Source organism: Vigna unguiculata, chromosome 5 (assembly GCF_037176805.1).
Source record: "Vigna unguiculata cultivar grain cowpea cultivar isolate G323 ecotype 2 chromosome 5, ASM3717680v1, whole genome shotgun sequence".
Classification (NCBI taxonomy): Eukaryota; Viridiplantae; Streptophyta; class Magnoliopsida; order Fabales; family Fabaceae; genus Vigna; species Vigna unguiculata.
Window position 1 is genome coordinate 5293833 of NC_140796.1, and position 16457 is coordinate 5310289.

Genomic DNA, 16457 nt, shown 5'->3' on the forward strand with positions numbered 1-16457 from the left:
CTTCTTTTTTTCTTTTTGACTTTATTCAAAAATTATTTATACTTAGCGGATATGTATTTAAAATTAATATTTTTTTTTTTTGAGATTATTCTGAGAAGAACATAACCTACATGGACATAGTTACAGTTGTAAAAATAGTTCGTAATTAAGCACTTTCTTACTTTTCATAACAATTTTCATATCAGCATAGGAGTCATTTTCATTTTGAGACAATATCGTGATAGTTTTTGGTGAAAGAATATTAAATAAACATTTAATTTAACTGCTTATTATTATGTATGTGATTTTTTTTAAATACATTAATATGTATTAATATTATTACTTTAGTTATTTAATGTTAATATTACAAAAATTTGATTTCTATTAATTGAATTCAAAATTAATTCAATTTCTTAAAATTTCTTTATAAGATAAGAGTTGTCTCTATTTATTTAGTAGAAATTTTTGACATATTTTCTTTAGGTACTATATCGAGTTTATAATTTAATTTTATATAAAGATTGCTCTTATACATTGAGGTTTTATTTGAAGGGGGATAGAAAAGATTCAACTTCAATTATTCGTCATAAATTATATATATATATATATATATATATATATATATATATATATATATATATATATATATATATATATAAAAGATGTCATGCATGTTTTTAATTTAAATTTTAAAATAATATTATATTAGTAAATAAATTTATGACTAATTTAATTTAATAAAATTGACTAAAAATTAAGAGATAAATGAGATTTGACACCAATAAATCAGGAACAATTATATATAAGATTTTAAGATATTTTCAATCTAAAATTTTAAAATAATAAATTTATGGGTTTTCTTTTAATACAATAATGTTACTTATGTGAACATTTTAATTCCTTTTGAATTATTAATAATTTCGTCCTCAAGAATATCTTCACATTAGAATAATTATATCTTAAACACAAATATATTATTGATAATCATTCTTTTGTACTATCATTTTACAACAAAATATGCTTCCCTATGAGAAAAGACTTTGGATATAAGAAATCTTTAACTCTAAAACTTTTACCACGTTTATATCATATTTGTTTGAATTCTCAAAGTATGAAATTTTCAATGTCACTTTTGTTATAGAAACTTGTTCTTTTAATTTTCTTTAATTCAACATGTTAATATTATAAAATGATCTAGTTTCTGCAGAGAAGATAAGTTAAAGAAGAAAGAAGAGAACAGAAATTAGAAAAGACGTTCTTAAACACCAGTTTTCCAATACGATATTTTCTTCACAGCCTTTACCTAACCACACAATTTTATATTTTCACCTTGCACATGTGCAATTAAAGTTGGACACTCCTCTGCTGTGAAGTGCTAAAGAAATTCTACATTTCTTCTATTCTAATTGCCAAATTCTGGTGTGAAGTAACAATTACAACACTCTAAACCAATGTTCACTTTCGTTTTCTTCTTCTCATTCATCATTATTCAATTTCACACTACCTTAGCATTAAATATACTAATATATCACCACTATCTGGATTAGGGTTCACCTTAGTTGGAAAATATGAATCACACACGTTATATAAAAATCTTGCTTTTCTAATACAAAGTATGTTTGGCTATGAATATATACATGCACCTACTTCGTTTTTTTGCAATCAAAGACTCAAACAAAACAGAGAAACAAACAATGGTTATCGAATTTGGAAGAGTAGAAAGCAAACATTAAAAATGAAGATAATTTTCTTTTTAATCTTTTGACTTTTTTTAGCAGCAGACTATTAATAATATATTATAGCCATATAAGGGATATTCATCTCTTCTACAAAGATATAACACAATGTTCTTTGTATTGTACATATATGCAACTTCAAAAAATGGTTATTTGGTATTTAATATCCACCAATTCACCCACTACCAAATAAATATCTCATGTATTTTGTTTTATATACAACTTAAAAAATATTATTTAATATTTAAGTGCAATTGTATTAAATATTAAAAACCTATATGTACACGTTTTACTAAACAAACGTTTCTTATGTTCTATTTTCTTTACCAGTCCAATATAAGATTGACTGATTATAAATATAAGTAATACTTGACCTTCTAAATTAAATATAAAAATAAAGATAAGTATACATCTTTCTTATTCTTATATTTATTTTTATTTTAAATTATTAGAACATTGATACTTTATTTTAAATTTTATATCATATTGATTTGTCAAATATGAAGAGATGTGCATACAATTTTACTTCGAAAAGAAGGATTAATATATATAATCAAATACATCTTGGATGGTTGTGAATTTTATTCTTCATAGCTACATTAATTACTACCCCCAATGTTTTTTTTTATCCTTTATTTTGACATATTTTGTTGCTAATTTCGCTTTCACCCCTAAAATATTGCACTTTACATCTGTAATATCATCAAAATCGTAGTTTCTAAAAAAAACATATTGCTTAAAAAAACAGATTTTAGCACATATTTATAACTTAAGCAAAAAAAAAAAAAACAAGAATTAAAGCACGATTCACAAAATTATATGTTAAACAAATTACATTCGATTTTAGAACACAATTTCATTAGTTTATTTTTACTTTTTTCAATTAACCGGATTCTTATTTATAATTACAAAAATAATTATAATAATGTAGCTGATAGTAATAAAAAAAATAATGCTGATAGTTTTTTTTAAAATTATTAGTAATTAGCGTTATTATAAAATATTAAATCATATTTTATTATTGGTACATAATAAAAATAAAAAATAATATAAATAATAATGTTTGTTATTGATACATTAAAATTAAAATTGTAAATATAAGTATGGTTTTAGTTTATAAAAATAATAAATTGAAATCGTATTTTTTTTCTACTAAAATTTTAATTTAATCATTCTAATAACATATGATTTTTATTTTTGTAAATATGATAAGAATAATAATTTAAAATTTTTGAAAACAATTACTTAAAGCATGTATTTAATTTTTTTTGAAAGGCGTGTTATGTAATTTATTAAAGTTGTGTTTTGAACATGATTTTTGTTAATAAACGTGTACCGCACTTTTCATTTTAAGAAGAATTTTGGTTTACTTTAAAAGGAAAATTGTGAAGTTTATAACGATAGAGCGTTACCAAACACGATTTATTTTTGTTTTATAATGTTTTTTAAAATTACCCGTTTTAGTAATTTAAAAATAAATTGCACCGGAAAAGAAAAAATAAGCGGTAGTTTCGTATGCTATGGGTTGTGTGGCCCTAACTTTCTGACATGCATGCATACTAGCTGTCACCGGCCAATATATGGCTACTAAGAGATGACTGAAAATATAAAAATCGTTTAAATTTACATAAAAGAAGTTTTTAAATCAAGATAGAAAAATATAAAATCTATTAATGGATTTTATCACAAGTAAAATTGATATAAATTCTATTAATGACAATAAAAAAATAATATATAAATAAAAAGTTGAAAGGAAAATTAAGAAAATATACAAAAGAGATAGAATTGAATATATATTATATATAAAAGAAATTAGGGTTAAATATATTGTTAGTTATGAAATTTGATCGAATTTGAATTTCATCTCTTCTCAAAATTTTGGTTTTTAAATTTAAAAAGTAAATGTATGTAGTCAATTTAATCCAATTACGTTAATATTTTTTTTTGTCAAATACATTTTATGTTAACATTTGAATTGTTTTGTGTTCTCGCTTAATGCCAATTAAATATCGAGTTTAATAAAAATTATAATATATATAAAAGATTAATTTAAAAAAAAAACAACTCAAAAAAGTATAAATTTATGTTAAGCAATTTAACCTTCGATAGAAAATTGATTTAATTAAATTTCAATTAGTGTTAATTACTTTAATTTTTTTTAATAAAAATGCTTATTAATGAGAAAGTTGACATTAATAGACTCAAGTTAAATATTAATAAAATTGATTTAATTATTTTTAAGGCAACACTTTAATTTTTTAATAAAAATATATTTTTATTTGTCTCAACTAATTCTAATTATAATAAATATTAAAAGTAATAATGTCAGAGTTATTATAACTGATATCAAAATCATTTTAAGTATTTATATTTATTTAAGTTATCAACACAAATTTTATTTATTTTATTATTTATTTAAGTTAATATTAATTAAGATGATAATTGATATATATACCTTTGATGTATAAGTTAGAATAGTCTAAGTATTCATATTTATTTAAACTAGCTAACTCAAATTTTATTTATCTTATTATTTATTTAAGTTAGCATTGATTAATTCAATTAATTAATATATGTTCAATGTTTATTTAAGTTAGAATATGTTTAAGTATTTTTATAACAATAAATAAGAGTTATAGATAATTTTTAATTCAAGTATTCATAATAAAGATGATCAATTTTTTCATTCAATCTTTCCTTTCACTTTATATATAAATCTCTTTCACATTTATCTCCTCACATTTGTTTCGTCGATATTTGTTTTTTATATCTGTACTCATTAACTAGCACACATCTGATTGTTCATGTTGAAATTATGAAATATTTGAAAACACGACAAAAAATAGAAGGAAAATGTGTCAAGAAAAAGTGAATTAAGAATTTAAAATAGATTCTAAAATTAGAAGTTGTAACTAGCACATTTGATTCTCGAGATAGAAGTTGGATTATGGTGACTTGAAGTATAGTGGGAACATAAGAAAAAATGTGGCACACGTGTACATCAACGTGAGACACACCACATATGAACAGAGATTATGGTGCAAACTGATAGATTAAGTGCTTTACATCGAACATAATATATTGTTTTCATTTAAGTTTCAGAGATGTTTGAGTTTAAATTCATGCGTAATGTCAGCATATCACAGCTTCAGCAATTGACTAAAGGATTCTTCACTAAAAGCATGAGACACAATATTAATGTTGTTTTTCTGCACTCTTCTTAAACCTGCACATGTGTCAACTTACAAAGAGTACTGTGTCTTGTTTTGGACTTTCCTACCATGTTTTCCTCGACAAGTACAAACACTCTTTTAATACATTTTTAAATCGCCTTTGAATAATTTTGTTTTGGTAAATAAGCTTTTGTTAAGGTTAAAATGAATTGTTTTTGAAATTAGTTTTTTTAAAGTTCTTCGAATGTTTGAGCATATAACTTTTGAATCAACCATGTTGTCAATTGTTCATTGCAATGTCATAACTAAAATTCACCATGTTAATATCGTTAATTCATAATAAAACTGAACTAATATATACTTATTAATATATACTTATTAAATGTTCATATAAAAAATATTATTTTATATCAATTTTAAAATAGACTAATTGTAAAGGTATTAAAAACTTATTTAATTCAATTGTTTTACGAACATTTATGAAAAAAAGTTTTTTTTTTTGTTATTTGTAAGCTAACGAAGGTTTAAATATAAATTAAAAATTGAATTTTAGAGAAAATATAATTTTAGAGAGTCTAAATACAAACTTGAAATATCTTTCACGGAAGGAAGAAATATCATAAACTTAAAATTCATCATATAATCACTTACATTCATTCCAAAGTTATTTTAGACAATATGAAACTTTTTAAAATATATTATTCTCATGGGTCTAACTAAACATTACTATAATTAACTGATTATATATAATTTAGTTTGGATTATTTTATGTTTTATAAATAGCTACGAAATATTTTATCAAAATCTTAAATATTATAGTCTATTATTTGAAATTATATGAATATCTTTAAGCATTGATCGAACAGTAAAAATCAAAACTCAACTCTGTAATTGAAATATTTTATTGTAATATATTGAGAAATGGTCGTGCTTGTGATATATAAAGCATTAAACAAAGGTTAAACTAGGTGACTTTTTAATATTTTTACTATAAAATTTTTTATTAAAAAGGTTGTAAAAACAATTTATTAAGTAAGTATACATAAATTATACCTGTAATTAATCTTGAGAAATCAAAATTGTGTTCCCTGATATTAAAATAATAAAACTCATACATTAGTGATTTTTGATTTATACGAAACTCATGAAATAATAAAATAATAAATAAAAATGCTATTAAAATAATAGAAGTCATAAGATAATAATTTTCAATTCATACGAAACTCGTGAAACATTAAAATAATAAATCAGAAAATAAGTTAAATAAGAAAACCCATACAAAACCATATTTTTCAATTCTTAGAAGTTAATAAAATTCAATTCTTAAAAGTTAATAAACCTCAACTGTCACGTGTCAAGTATTCTTATTTGGTTAACTCCATCATTTGACAACAAACATACAATAAACGTCAATGTGTATATAGGGTTTGATATATATGCCCAATTTCAAAGAAAGAAAAGAGAAGAAGTCAAGGGTGTACGTGGCTGAAAGAAGACAACGTACCAATACTTGAAGCGGGAAGAAAAGGACAAGACAAGATGTGCAACTTAGAAAAAATTAGGTTTTTATAATATATATATATATATATATATATATATATATGGATATTTTTGTCAATTAAAGTTTAACGGGTATGGGTATCCACGGATACAGATATTATGATATCCGTACCCGTCCCGTTAACATACGAGTATCAAAAATATATGTATCCGCGGATAGCAGATATCCATTTTTAATATTCATTTCTTACCCGTTGTAAAGTATTTAATCGAAATTGAGTTGTAAAGTATTATAATTTTATATTAATTCATTTATTGTTATAGAAATTACAAATGTTTTTTATTCAACTACTTGATTGTAAATATATTATAGTATTAATAATGTAATTTATAATAAGCAAATTGTATATATTTAGTGAACGAATTTCTACTATTTAGTATTCTTTGAATGAATGTTCTTTAATATAAGTTGATAGCTAAATTAATAACAATATTATATTACACGGATCTTGGTACTCTGTTGTTTGAACTTTTCACATGTTAAGAAGAGTGAAGATCACATGGCAAAGAGAAAGCATGGTAAGATTCACGCTCAGCTTCAAAAGTCTTCATACATCTCTGAATCAAGTAATTTTCAGTCATTTTATTCACATTCTATATATTGTGTTTTATACTTAATTATATGCAAACAAAAATTGATCTGAATATTCAAGAGAAAGAAAACTGCTGCATTTAAGGCAACATATTGATTCATGCATTAATTCTTAAAGGGTTTTCACACACAATAATTATATATTTTTGTTTATTTAATCATGATTTTCAGTCATTTGTAAAAGAATTTAAACCTAATAGAACAAGATTTTTTCAGCAACAATAAAAAGTAGATTTTACTTAAATTGTGCATTGTTTGGTTATGATTTGGTTTCTCAAAATTGATTTTGTGGCAAGTGTAACTGATTTCCAGAGAAAAAAAAAACATTTAAAAAAACAAATATTTACCCATAAAATGTAATCTCATAAGTCAATCAGTTCTTCCGATACAATTAACTTATAAAATGTTGTTCCAAAATTAAAATCTAGTTTTGCTAAAATCAAGTGGGATTAATTAATTTTAAAATATAAATATTAGCAAAACACTAACTTTAAAAATTTTTAAATCGAGTTTTGTAAAAAAGAAAAAGAAATATTAGCAACAAATTAATTTTTTAAAATTATAAAACAATACGAGTTCCATATAAATCTTTCTACTTCTTTTAGTTCTTAACTAATAATAGAAGTTAGATTGAAAATATATCAACAATCTTTAACAAAATAGTGGTGTATAAAATGAATAATATTTCCCACTACCACCACTCTAGTAAAGAAAAATTCTCACATTATCCTTCTTCTTTCTTTACATATGGATCAGATAAGAACAATAATATGACCCATAAACTTTTTTCTTCAAATATATAAATCCATATTGTCCCTAGTGTCTCTTTATCATATTGGTGAAATTTTCACCTCTAATAGTTACATAAACAAATTGTTGGACATATTACCATATCAAATAAAGGTGCAAGAGGCACCATAAATTAATTTAAGAAGGGTTTATTGTGCAAATAATAAAAATAGAGAGACATACATAAGATTTTTGGAAAATGATTATTTAAAACACATGATTAATAGAAAAAGGGATGTTCATGAACATTGTTTGTGTAGAAGAAAAGTTTGGTGATAAATTAATGAGGAATGAATGGATAATGAAGATGGTATGAATCGTGACGCGGATCTCACTTGGTATTCATCCCCACATGCAAAGTTTGAAGCGAGTGAGATTACCCTTTTACCTAAACTCGAACCATGCATGCCATGAGTTGCAATAGCATCACTTCAGTGTGTCCAAAAAGTTTCAACTTATCCCAGCAAATTTGGAAGTGTTCATCACACTTTATTCTTACTAAATCTAGCAAATAAAAGACTTCAAACCCTTAGAAGCAACCTACCAAATCTAGTATTATAAGTCTTGAGTGTGGGGACCAACCCTAACACCATTGCATTTTAAGGGCACTCCACCAAGCTCCTCCATCCAACACCGACTCTATACTTTTAGGTCTCATCTTCTTTCTTTCTTTCTCATTATTATTCAAACACAAACAAAAGGATATATACAACTCTATTTCTCTTATCAATTTCAATTCTATCACTCTTCTTAACTATTCTTAGATACCCAACAACAAAAACACATTTTAGATCAAAATAATATTAATTTATAAAACCACAATGGCAAAACACATTTTTTGTTTTTCATCCAACTTTTGCATTACAAGTTTTATATAATTAACACCCCCACAAGAAGATTGCATTATTTTACAAACAATAAAAATATGATGTGTCAAGTCTTAGAATTATATATGGATTATATTTTTTGAAAACCAAATAACCACAGTTATGAGAGTGTTAAGGGCAAGAATGTTGGAAGTCCTACGTTGATTAGAGATAAATCTCATTTTAGAAGTCAGTTTTATAAGGTAGAGTTAATCTTAAAAGTTCACTTCTTAATATGGTTTCTGAAGCATGAGTTAATTAGAGTCTATTCTACCAAAATTTATTATTTTATTCGTCAATTCACAATGCAAACCTCACTTTAGAAATCAATTATTTAAGATTGAATTATAATTAAAATTTACTTCTTAATAAAAATAAATAAATTATATTTAATTTCGTATATATATATCAACAACAATTTTATGTTTATGAAATCACAATACTAGAAATAGAAGTTGAAATAAGTTAAACTATAAATACTTTAACTATTGTTTAGTAACGTCAATTTGTCACGAGGAAAATAGTACACATTTCTTTATTCGTATGGGAATAGTTTCAAACAAAACATTGAAAGAGAAACCATAAATGTGTGTAAAAAATGGAGGATAAATGCTGGTTTACATAACAGGAGAAAAAGATCAATATTTTTTTTTATAACCATGATTTTTTCTATTGATATACAAGATAAAAAATTAATATTAATATATATAATATAAAAATATTAGTGGAAAATAAAAATATCTTTTTCTCTTCAACTTCCTTCATATATATTTTCTCTATAGTATAAAAAGAGCATTAGACTTAGACTTTTCTTACATTCATCTTTATTTCTCGTATACAATTTCTACCTTTCCTTTTTTGAATATGAACCAAGCGTGGGTAGCTTCACAGGAAACTTCTCCCTCACAAAAACTCTCTCATATATAAAATATTGTTTTTTTGACATGTTTTCCAAACTAAAACTTACCAATAATTTTATCATCAAATTTAGATACAAAAAACATTATAAGTATATTCCTTTTTTCGGAAATTTCACGTTAATTGGAAATAAAATAAAATCCAATTTAAAAGTCTCGGCCTTTTGAGTAATACGTCTTACAAATGTAGCTATGAAGTTTCAAAGTGAATGGGCACTTTTCTTCTCATGCTCTTTGAAAAATACCAATAAGACCTTCGGAATATGTTTTTAATTAGTTAATATTTATTAAAATTATAAAAAATCCAATGATTTCACATCTCATTTTAACTCTTGCCATTTATAACCTAATCTTTTTTAGTTAAATTTAGTTAATAATAAAAGGGTATGTGTGAGTAAATATATTTATTCATACTCCATGGTGCACTCCATAATAATTCCACGTTCAAGCCATGGTTGGAACACGCAAACTACTATAATTTGACCCAAAAAACAAAAAAAAACATTAATTTTATTGGAAAATCAGAAGTGGATGTTCATAATGGACTTTCTCACCTATAAAACCACTTCAAATGTTGTACTATAATTTCAGCAACACTCCCTCCCATTTTCCCTGCACCAATCACGTTTGCAAATCGCAACTCCATTAATTGCTACTACAGCAATAGTGATCGCACACCTTCCAACAAAAACAACTACATACGAAAACCAGCATGGCTTTAAGGAACAAAAGTTTTGAGCTTCTGTCCGAGATTGCAACCAACGACAAACATGGAGAAAACTCTCCTTATTTTGATGGGTGGAAGGCCTATGAATCCAACCCTTTTCACCCCACACAAAATCCTCAGGGTGTTATTCAGATGGGTCTTGCAGAAAATCCGGTACACTATATATAATATTTTCATATACTACGTAGTTTCTGGTTATGTTTTGATCATATACTACAATGAGAGTGTTTAATATAATCTGTGATAACTTTTGCAGCTGAGCTTGGATCTGATTGAAGAGTGGATAAAGAAGAATCCGCAAGCCTCCATTTGCACCCGTGAAGGAGTGAATTGGTTCAGATACATTGCAAACTTTCAGGACTATCATGGATTGCCAGAGTTCAGAAATGTAGGAAAATTAAAATGAATTAGTATATATGAGTTTGATATTATTTTATGATATATAAATGGGTTTTGTTTTGATATTTTATGCAGGCTGTGGCGAATTTTATGTCGAAAGTGAGAGGGGAAAGAGTGAGATTTGATCCTGACCGTATAGTGATGGGTGGAGGGGCCACCGGAGCAAACGAGCTAATCATGTTCTGTTTGGCTAATCCTGGAGATGCTTTTCTGGTTCCTAGCCCTTATTATCCAGCGTATGTACCCTCACTTTCATCACTTCTGTTTTCATTCAATGAATCACACTGTTTCACACAACCTTAAAAGTGGACAAAACTTTAAGCAACCACAAAGCGTCATAACTATTTTTGTCTTTACCCTTCTTTTAACAAGTTCAGATTTTTTTTTTTACTGAGTATCAAAAGTATATTATCTTTTAAAACTTTTTAAAACGTTAAAATTAGTAATCAGTATATTATAAAAAAAAAAAACTTAACAGAGAATCAAAATTCTCTTTCAACTGCTCCTCACAATCATTATCCAACAAATTTTTTTGTAAAATTATTAATATTTTTATCTTTTTTTTTAAAACTAGTTTTCAATTCATAAAAAAAAATGAGCATTCAAAATACAACAATGATATATTAGTGTCCTAAAGGAAAGGACAAAGACATCATCAAATGTGTTTCATTCTTTCTAACCTAATATTATATTACCAACCGGTAGTTTTCTGTTTGAAATAATAAATTAATTAAATTTTTTTTTATGAAATCTATAATTTGGGATTTGGCCTAATAACTTAAATTTGCATTAGACTTACCACCATACAATCCCTAATCTTTTAGTTTAAAACTAAAAAACTAAAAAATGTGAAAAACTCACTTCTTCGTCATCAATATCGGACTTACGTGATCAACATTTGGTCTACCACCATGATATCCAACATCATTCGACCTGTATACCATTTGGTTCAATGAGTTAGGTCAAGGTTTGCTATTTAAAAAACAATAAATCTAAGTGTCCCGTAACACTTGTTAAAAAATACAAACAACCTGTTAAGAGTTGGATTTAAAATAAGCAAGTTGTTTTCACACACAATTGGTCATTATCAATATCTTTCGCTAATTTTAAAAGACAAACTACACGTACTTTTGATCGTGAAACAGTCTTTTTTTAACAGAATAAAACTCAGAATTCTTATTAGTTTATAAATTAAAGAAAAAGAAATATTTTAATTAAATTTCTGAATCGTAAAAGGTTTTTTATGACCGTGGAGAAAATTCCAATAAGATTAAATGACCGCAGGTACAGCGGTTAACATTTGTAGGCTGCTATATGTACAAAAGGTGAGTAGTCAACGACACATGTGTTATGTAAATACAAAATAAGACACTTGATGTTCTTGAGTGGACATTTGCCTTTTGAACTTTGAAACCACCTTAACTCACGGTCACGCATGAAAAATATATTTTGACACCTAACTTTTCTCTTCTTTTTATTAATCAAATATTATAAAAGTGTCAAATAAAAATATAATCAAAATACAGTGTCCAAGCATATCAAGCTCTAAAATTATATTCTCACACCTAACTTTTCTCTTACTTCCATTTGACTCTTCCTCTATCAAAATCCCAGACAGTTACGTTTGGAAATTTTGCACAGTCTTCACAAGCAACTCAATTTTTCGTTTAAAGAAAATTCACATGACATTGGTTCTTCGCTAGATAAACCCAGAGAATATTATTTATTCTCCCAAGTTTGTAAAGTTAAAGTCTATCGAAAATTAATGTTTCCTAGCCTTTACCATGGAAAAATCTGCAGTCAACTAATTCAAATCTTTATTTTTTCTGACCTCAGAGACCACACAACACTGCAATCGGTCAACAAATTTGAATATAATTTCATATTCATATATATTATAACAAGAAGCGTCAAAGTTAACATTTTTCAATATATATATGTTTCATCACGTGTTACGAGAACGACATGTTTGATTTATCTGACGTAAATTCCACGTGTTTTATTATTGCAGATTTGTCCGAGACTTGTGTTGGAGAACCAAGGCTCAACTCATTCCAGTAGAATGTCACAGCAGCAACAACTTCAAGATAACGATGGAGGCTCTTGAAGAAGCATATGCGAAAGCAAAAGATGGTAACATCAACGTGAAAGGGTTGATCATAACAAACCCTTCAAACCCTTTAGGAACCACCATGGACGAGGAGACACTGAGGAGCATCGTGGGCTTCATCAACGAGAACAACATACACTTAGTGTGCGATGAAATATATTCCGCAACAGTGTTCAGAGCACCTTGCTTCGTGAGTGTCTCTGAAGTGATGCAAGAGATGGAGCACTGCAACAAAGACCTTATTCACATTGTTTACAGTTTATCGAAGGACTTGGGGATTCCGGGGTTAAGAGTTGGGATAGTTTATTCGTACAACGATGAGGTGGTGAACAATGCGAGGAAAATGTCGAGCTTTGGATTGGTTTCAACTCAGACACAGTTTTTTCTGGCTGCGCTGCTTTCTGATAACGAGTTCGTGGAGAGGTTTCTGGCAGAGAGTGCGAGAAGGTTGGGTGCGAGGCACAACCACTTCACGAAGGGGCTTGAGAAGGTGAACATTACTTGCTTGCCAAGCAATGCAGGGCTTTTCTTCTGGATGAACTTGAGGAGCTTGCTGAAGGAGAAAACATTCGAAGGTGAAATGATGCTGTGGCGTGTGATCATCAACGAGGTGAAGCTTAATGTGTCACCGGGTTCAGCTTTCAATTGTCCTGAGCCAGGTTGGTATAGGGTGTGTTTTGCTAACATGGATGATGAAACTGTGGATGTTGCACTCAAGAGAATCAGAGCATTTGTTGGGAAAGAGACAGGGAAAAAACCAGTGGAACTCAAACGTTGGAAAAGCAACCTTAGACTCAGCTTCTCCTCAAGAATGTTTGATGAGAGTGTTATGTCACCTCACATGATGGCACCTCATTCACCCATGCCTCACTCACCCCTTGTCAGAGCCACTTAGTTAGACCACCATATATACCTTAAAAGATTCGAATGTGTTAAGACTCAGATTGCAAAATGTTTTTTCTACTGTCATTTAAATTATGTCTGTAGCGTACGTTGTCCTGGATGTGTGGACAGCTAACTCTTATGTAGTTAGGTAACTCAAACGATTTGTTCAATCAAGTTATTTATAATATTAGTTATGAATTTATGATTTCAAATTCTGGGTATGTGCAATTCATGGAGAATAAGCGTTTTGTCCTTTTAATGGCCTAATGAACCTCGGAGAACATTGATTGTTCAATTAGGAAACTGTTGTTTTAGGATGATAAAATATGTGTTATAATTCTCTTTTTAAAGTATTTAAAATACTCAATTTCAAACTTATAATTTACTTGAGTTTAACTAATCGTATCTAAAATGATAACTCTATCCTTTCCAACAAAAATAATTGTTTTTAGTCTTGGAAATCCAAAGTTTTGGTATCCAGTCAATAATTGAATGAGTCTATGCAGAAACTTTGGACACCAAAGTACTTATACATTGTGGACGATATATTTAAATAAAAATATATATTCAATTTCCACTGTGATCGAAAATTTGTTGTGTAAGTGATAATTATAATACCATAGTCTTTTTGGAAGAAACTTATCGGAAGAATTTTATCAGTAAGAAAGTTATTGGAACTCATCTCACCATCATGCATCCGTGGCTTGATTGGTTCCACCAACATGTGCTAAAACTGAACGAATGGTTATATATATCAAAATCATTATTCAGTTGTTTTGATTATATATTTGTATATATAGATTATCATCAGCTTATATAATACCTGAATAGAGAAAGTTGACCAACTTATAAGATAGAAGATCCATAAATCTATTGTCGTAAGGTTTTGGATTAAAAGCATGTTATCAATTTTAAATAGAGTAGACTTAGATTTCATAGGTGTTGTATCTTCGTAGATAGATTCATAAGTGATATCAGAATTCAAGTCTCATTGTCGTTGTATATCTTCGATAAATTCTTCTCTAGACAGAAGTGACATGAACTTTGTGTTCATTAATTTGATGAGTCCAGATTCTCTACTGGTTTTTTTGGTGTTGTCTTCTATTGAGCATTAAAAATACATTGTGTTGGTGTTTTAAATATATTTTTAATATATTTTAAAACGTCAAAATTAATGGTAATCCGTATATTATGAAGGCACAACAGAGAAACAGCAAAAAAAATGCAGCAGAGAATTCAAATTCTAACTTGACATCTTGTAGGTTTTTGTTTTGGGTAATTTTGCATTCGCTATTATCTGCAGACGTGATTGCATGAAGTGGTGAGGAAATTTGGGTAGAGAAGATGCGTTTCCGTTTTTAGCACAGTTAGATATGTGAATCCTTTGTGTAATTTGGTGAAGGTGTGTTGAACTATGGATACTGCAATGTAAGTTTGATTTGAGGTCATTTTCCAGCATGTAGGGGACAAAGTGACCCACAAAATTGACACACTTGATCATTATGATTCAGTTACATGTCATTCAAATTGTCTTTACCCTTTGGTGTTGGATAATCCATAATCGGTAAAAGGAATTGACACGTTTGGGAGCTTTTCTTGCCGTATGGGACATGGATGCTCTTACAATAAATAATAATCTCAACAATTGCAACATTTTCTCTGATAATAATAGCCTTGACAGTGATCTCAACATCATCCAAAGAAAGTTGCAATACATTTGTAGGGTAAACTATGTGCATTGGACAGTGATGAGTGCAGGCCTTTTTTAGAATCTGAAAGTGACACAATCAGTTTTAACCGCTGCATTCATCACTGCATAATTTTAAGAAAACAATGCTTCCTGCTCCAATTCTGATGATGTTACTGAAGTTATGTTGTGCAGCAGATTAATTGTAACTCATATTGGATTAGATATACAAAATCCAAAACTCTAATGTGAGTGACATGATATTGCTCGAATATTGTCAGAGGTCCCGCATCGATTAGAAATATATAAGATAATTTTATAATATATAAGTGAGGTGTACACCTCATCTTATAAATTATTTTTAAAAGATTAAGTTAAGATTAAATTTTAATGTGTGGAAAGTCTCACGTAAATACAAATATATAATTAAATTGGAAAAATATAAGACACACAGGGAAGATAGTTTTGAAAATCCAACACACGACACATGTCCGAGATTCATAACTTCATTTTACTTGGTTGAATATGACAACTTTAACAATGAAACGAATCTCGCTCATTATATGAGCACGTTTCTTTATGAATCTTCTCAAAATCGTAAGGTAGACAAATTTATTTGATAAGACACCACTATAAGTATTAGGATAATGATAGAATGCCTCACTTTTTTGACCCCAATGTTACCCGTCTACGTGGCATTCATTATTTTAATAATTTTAAACGAAACGACAATTGGAGGCAGCGGCAAATGAAAGTTTGCGTCATGTGCACGCGCTTTGAATTGGACAAAACATTTAAAAAAACACATTGTGTTGCGCGTTTTCCCTCGTTTCTTCCCTGCAAGTTTCTTCTTCGAGCAGGTTCACAGAAGCACAGAGGCATTTGTATCGCAAGGCATTCTCTTCCCCAAAAGGCTATCCTTCCATAAAGGTTGGTGTTGTGGGTCGCAGTGGAAGCGGATAGCGGAGTTGTGGAGAGTGGTTTGGGTTGTTGGAGGCGACGGGTTCCGCGGAAAGTGGTTTGGGTTTTGAAGTGTA

At 27.9% G+C, this 16457-nt stretch overlaps 1 protein-coding gene across 1 annotated transcript; it reads left to right on the forward strand.

The window, feature by feature from the left end:
- The first annotated feature begins 10191 nt into the window (after positions 1–10191).
- On the forward strand, positions 10192–13931 carry LOC114184021 (1-aminocyclopropane-1-carboxylate synthase-like). The gene is made up of 4 exons (XM_028071248.2): positions 10192–10492; positions 10596–10727; positions 10814–10974; positions 12750–13931. Exons 1-4 carry the CDS (start codon positions 10325–10327, stop codon positions 13741–13743), a joined length of 1455 nt encoding a protein of 484 aa, XP_027927049.2. The 5' UTR covers positions 10192–10324; the 3' UTR covers positions 13744–13931.
- Positions 13932–16457: the final 2526 nt, after the last annotated feature.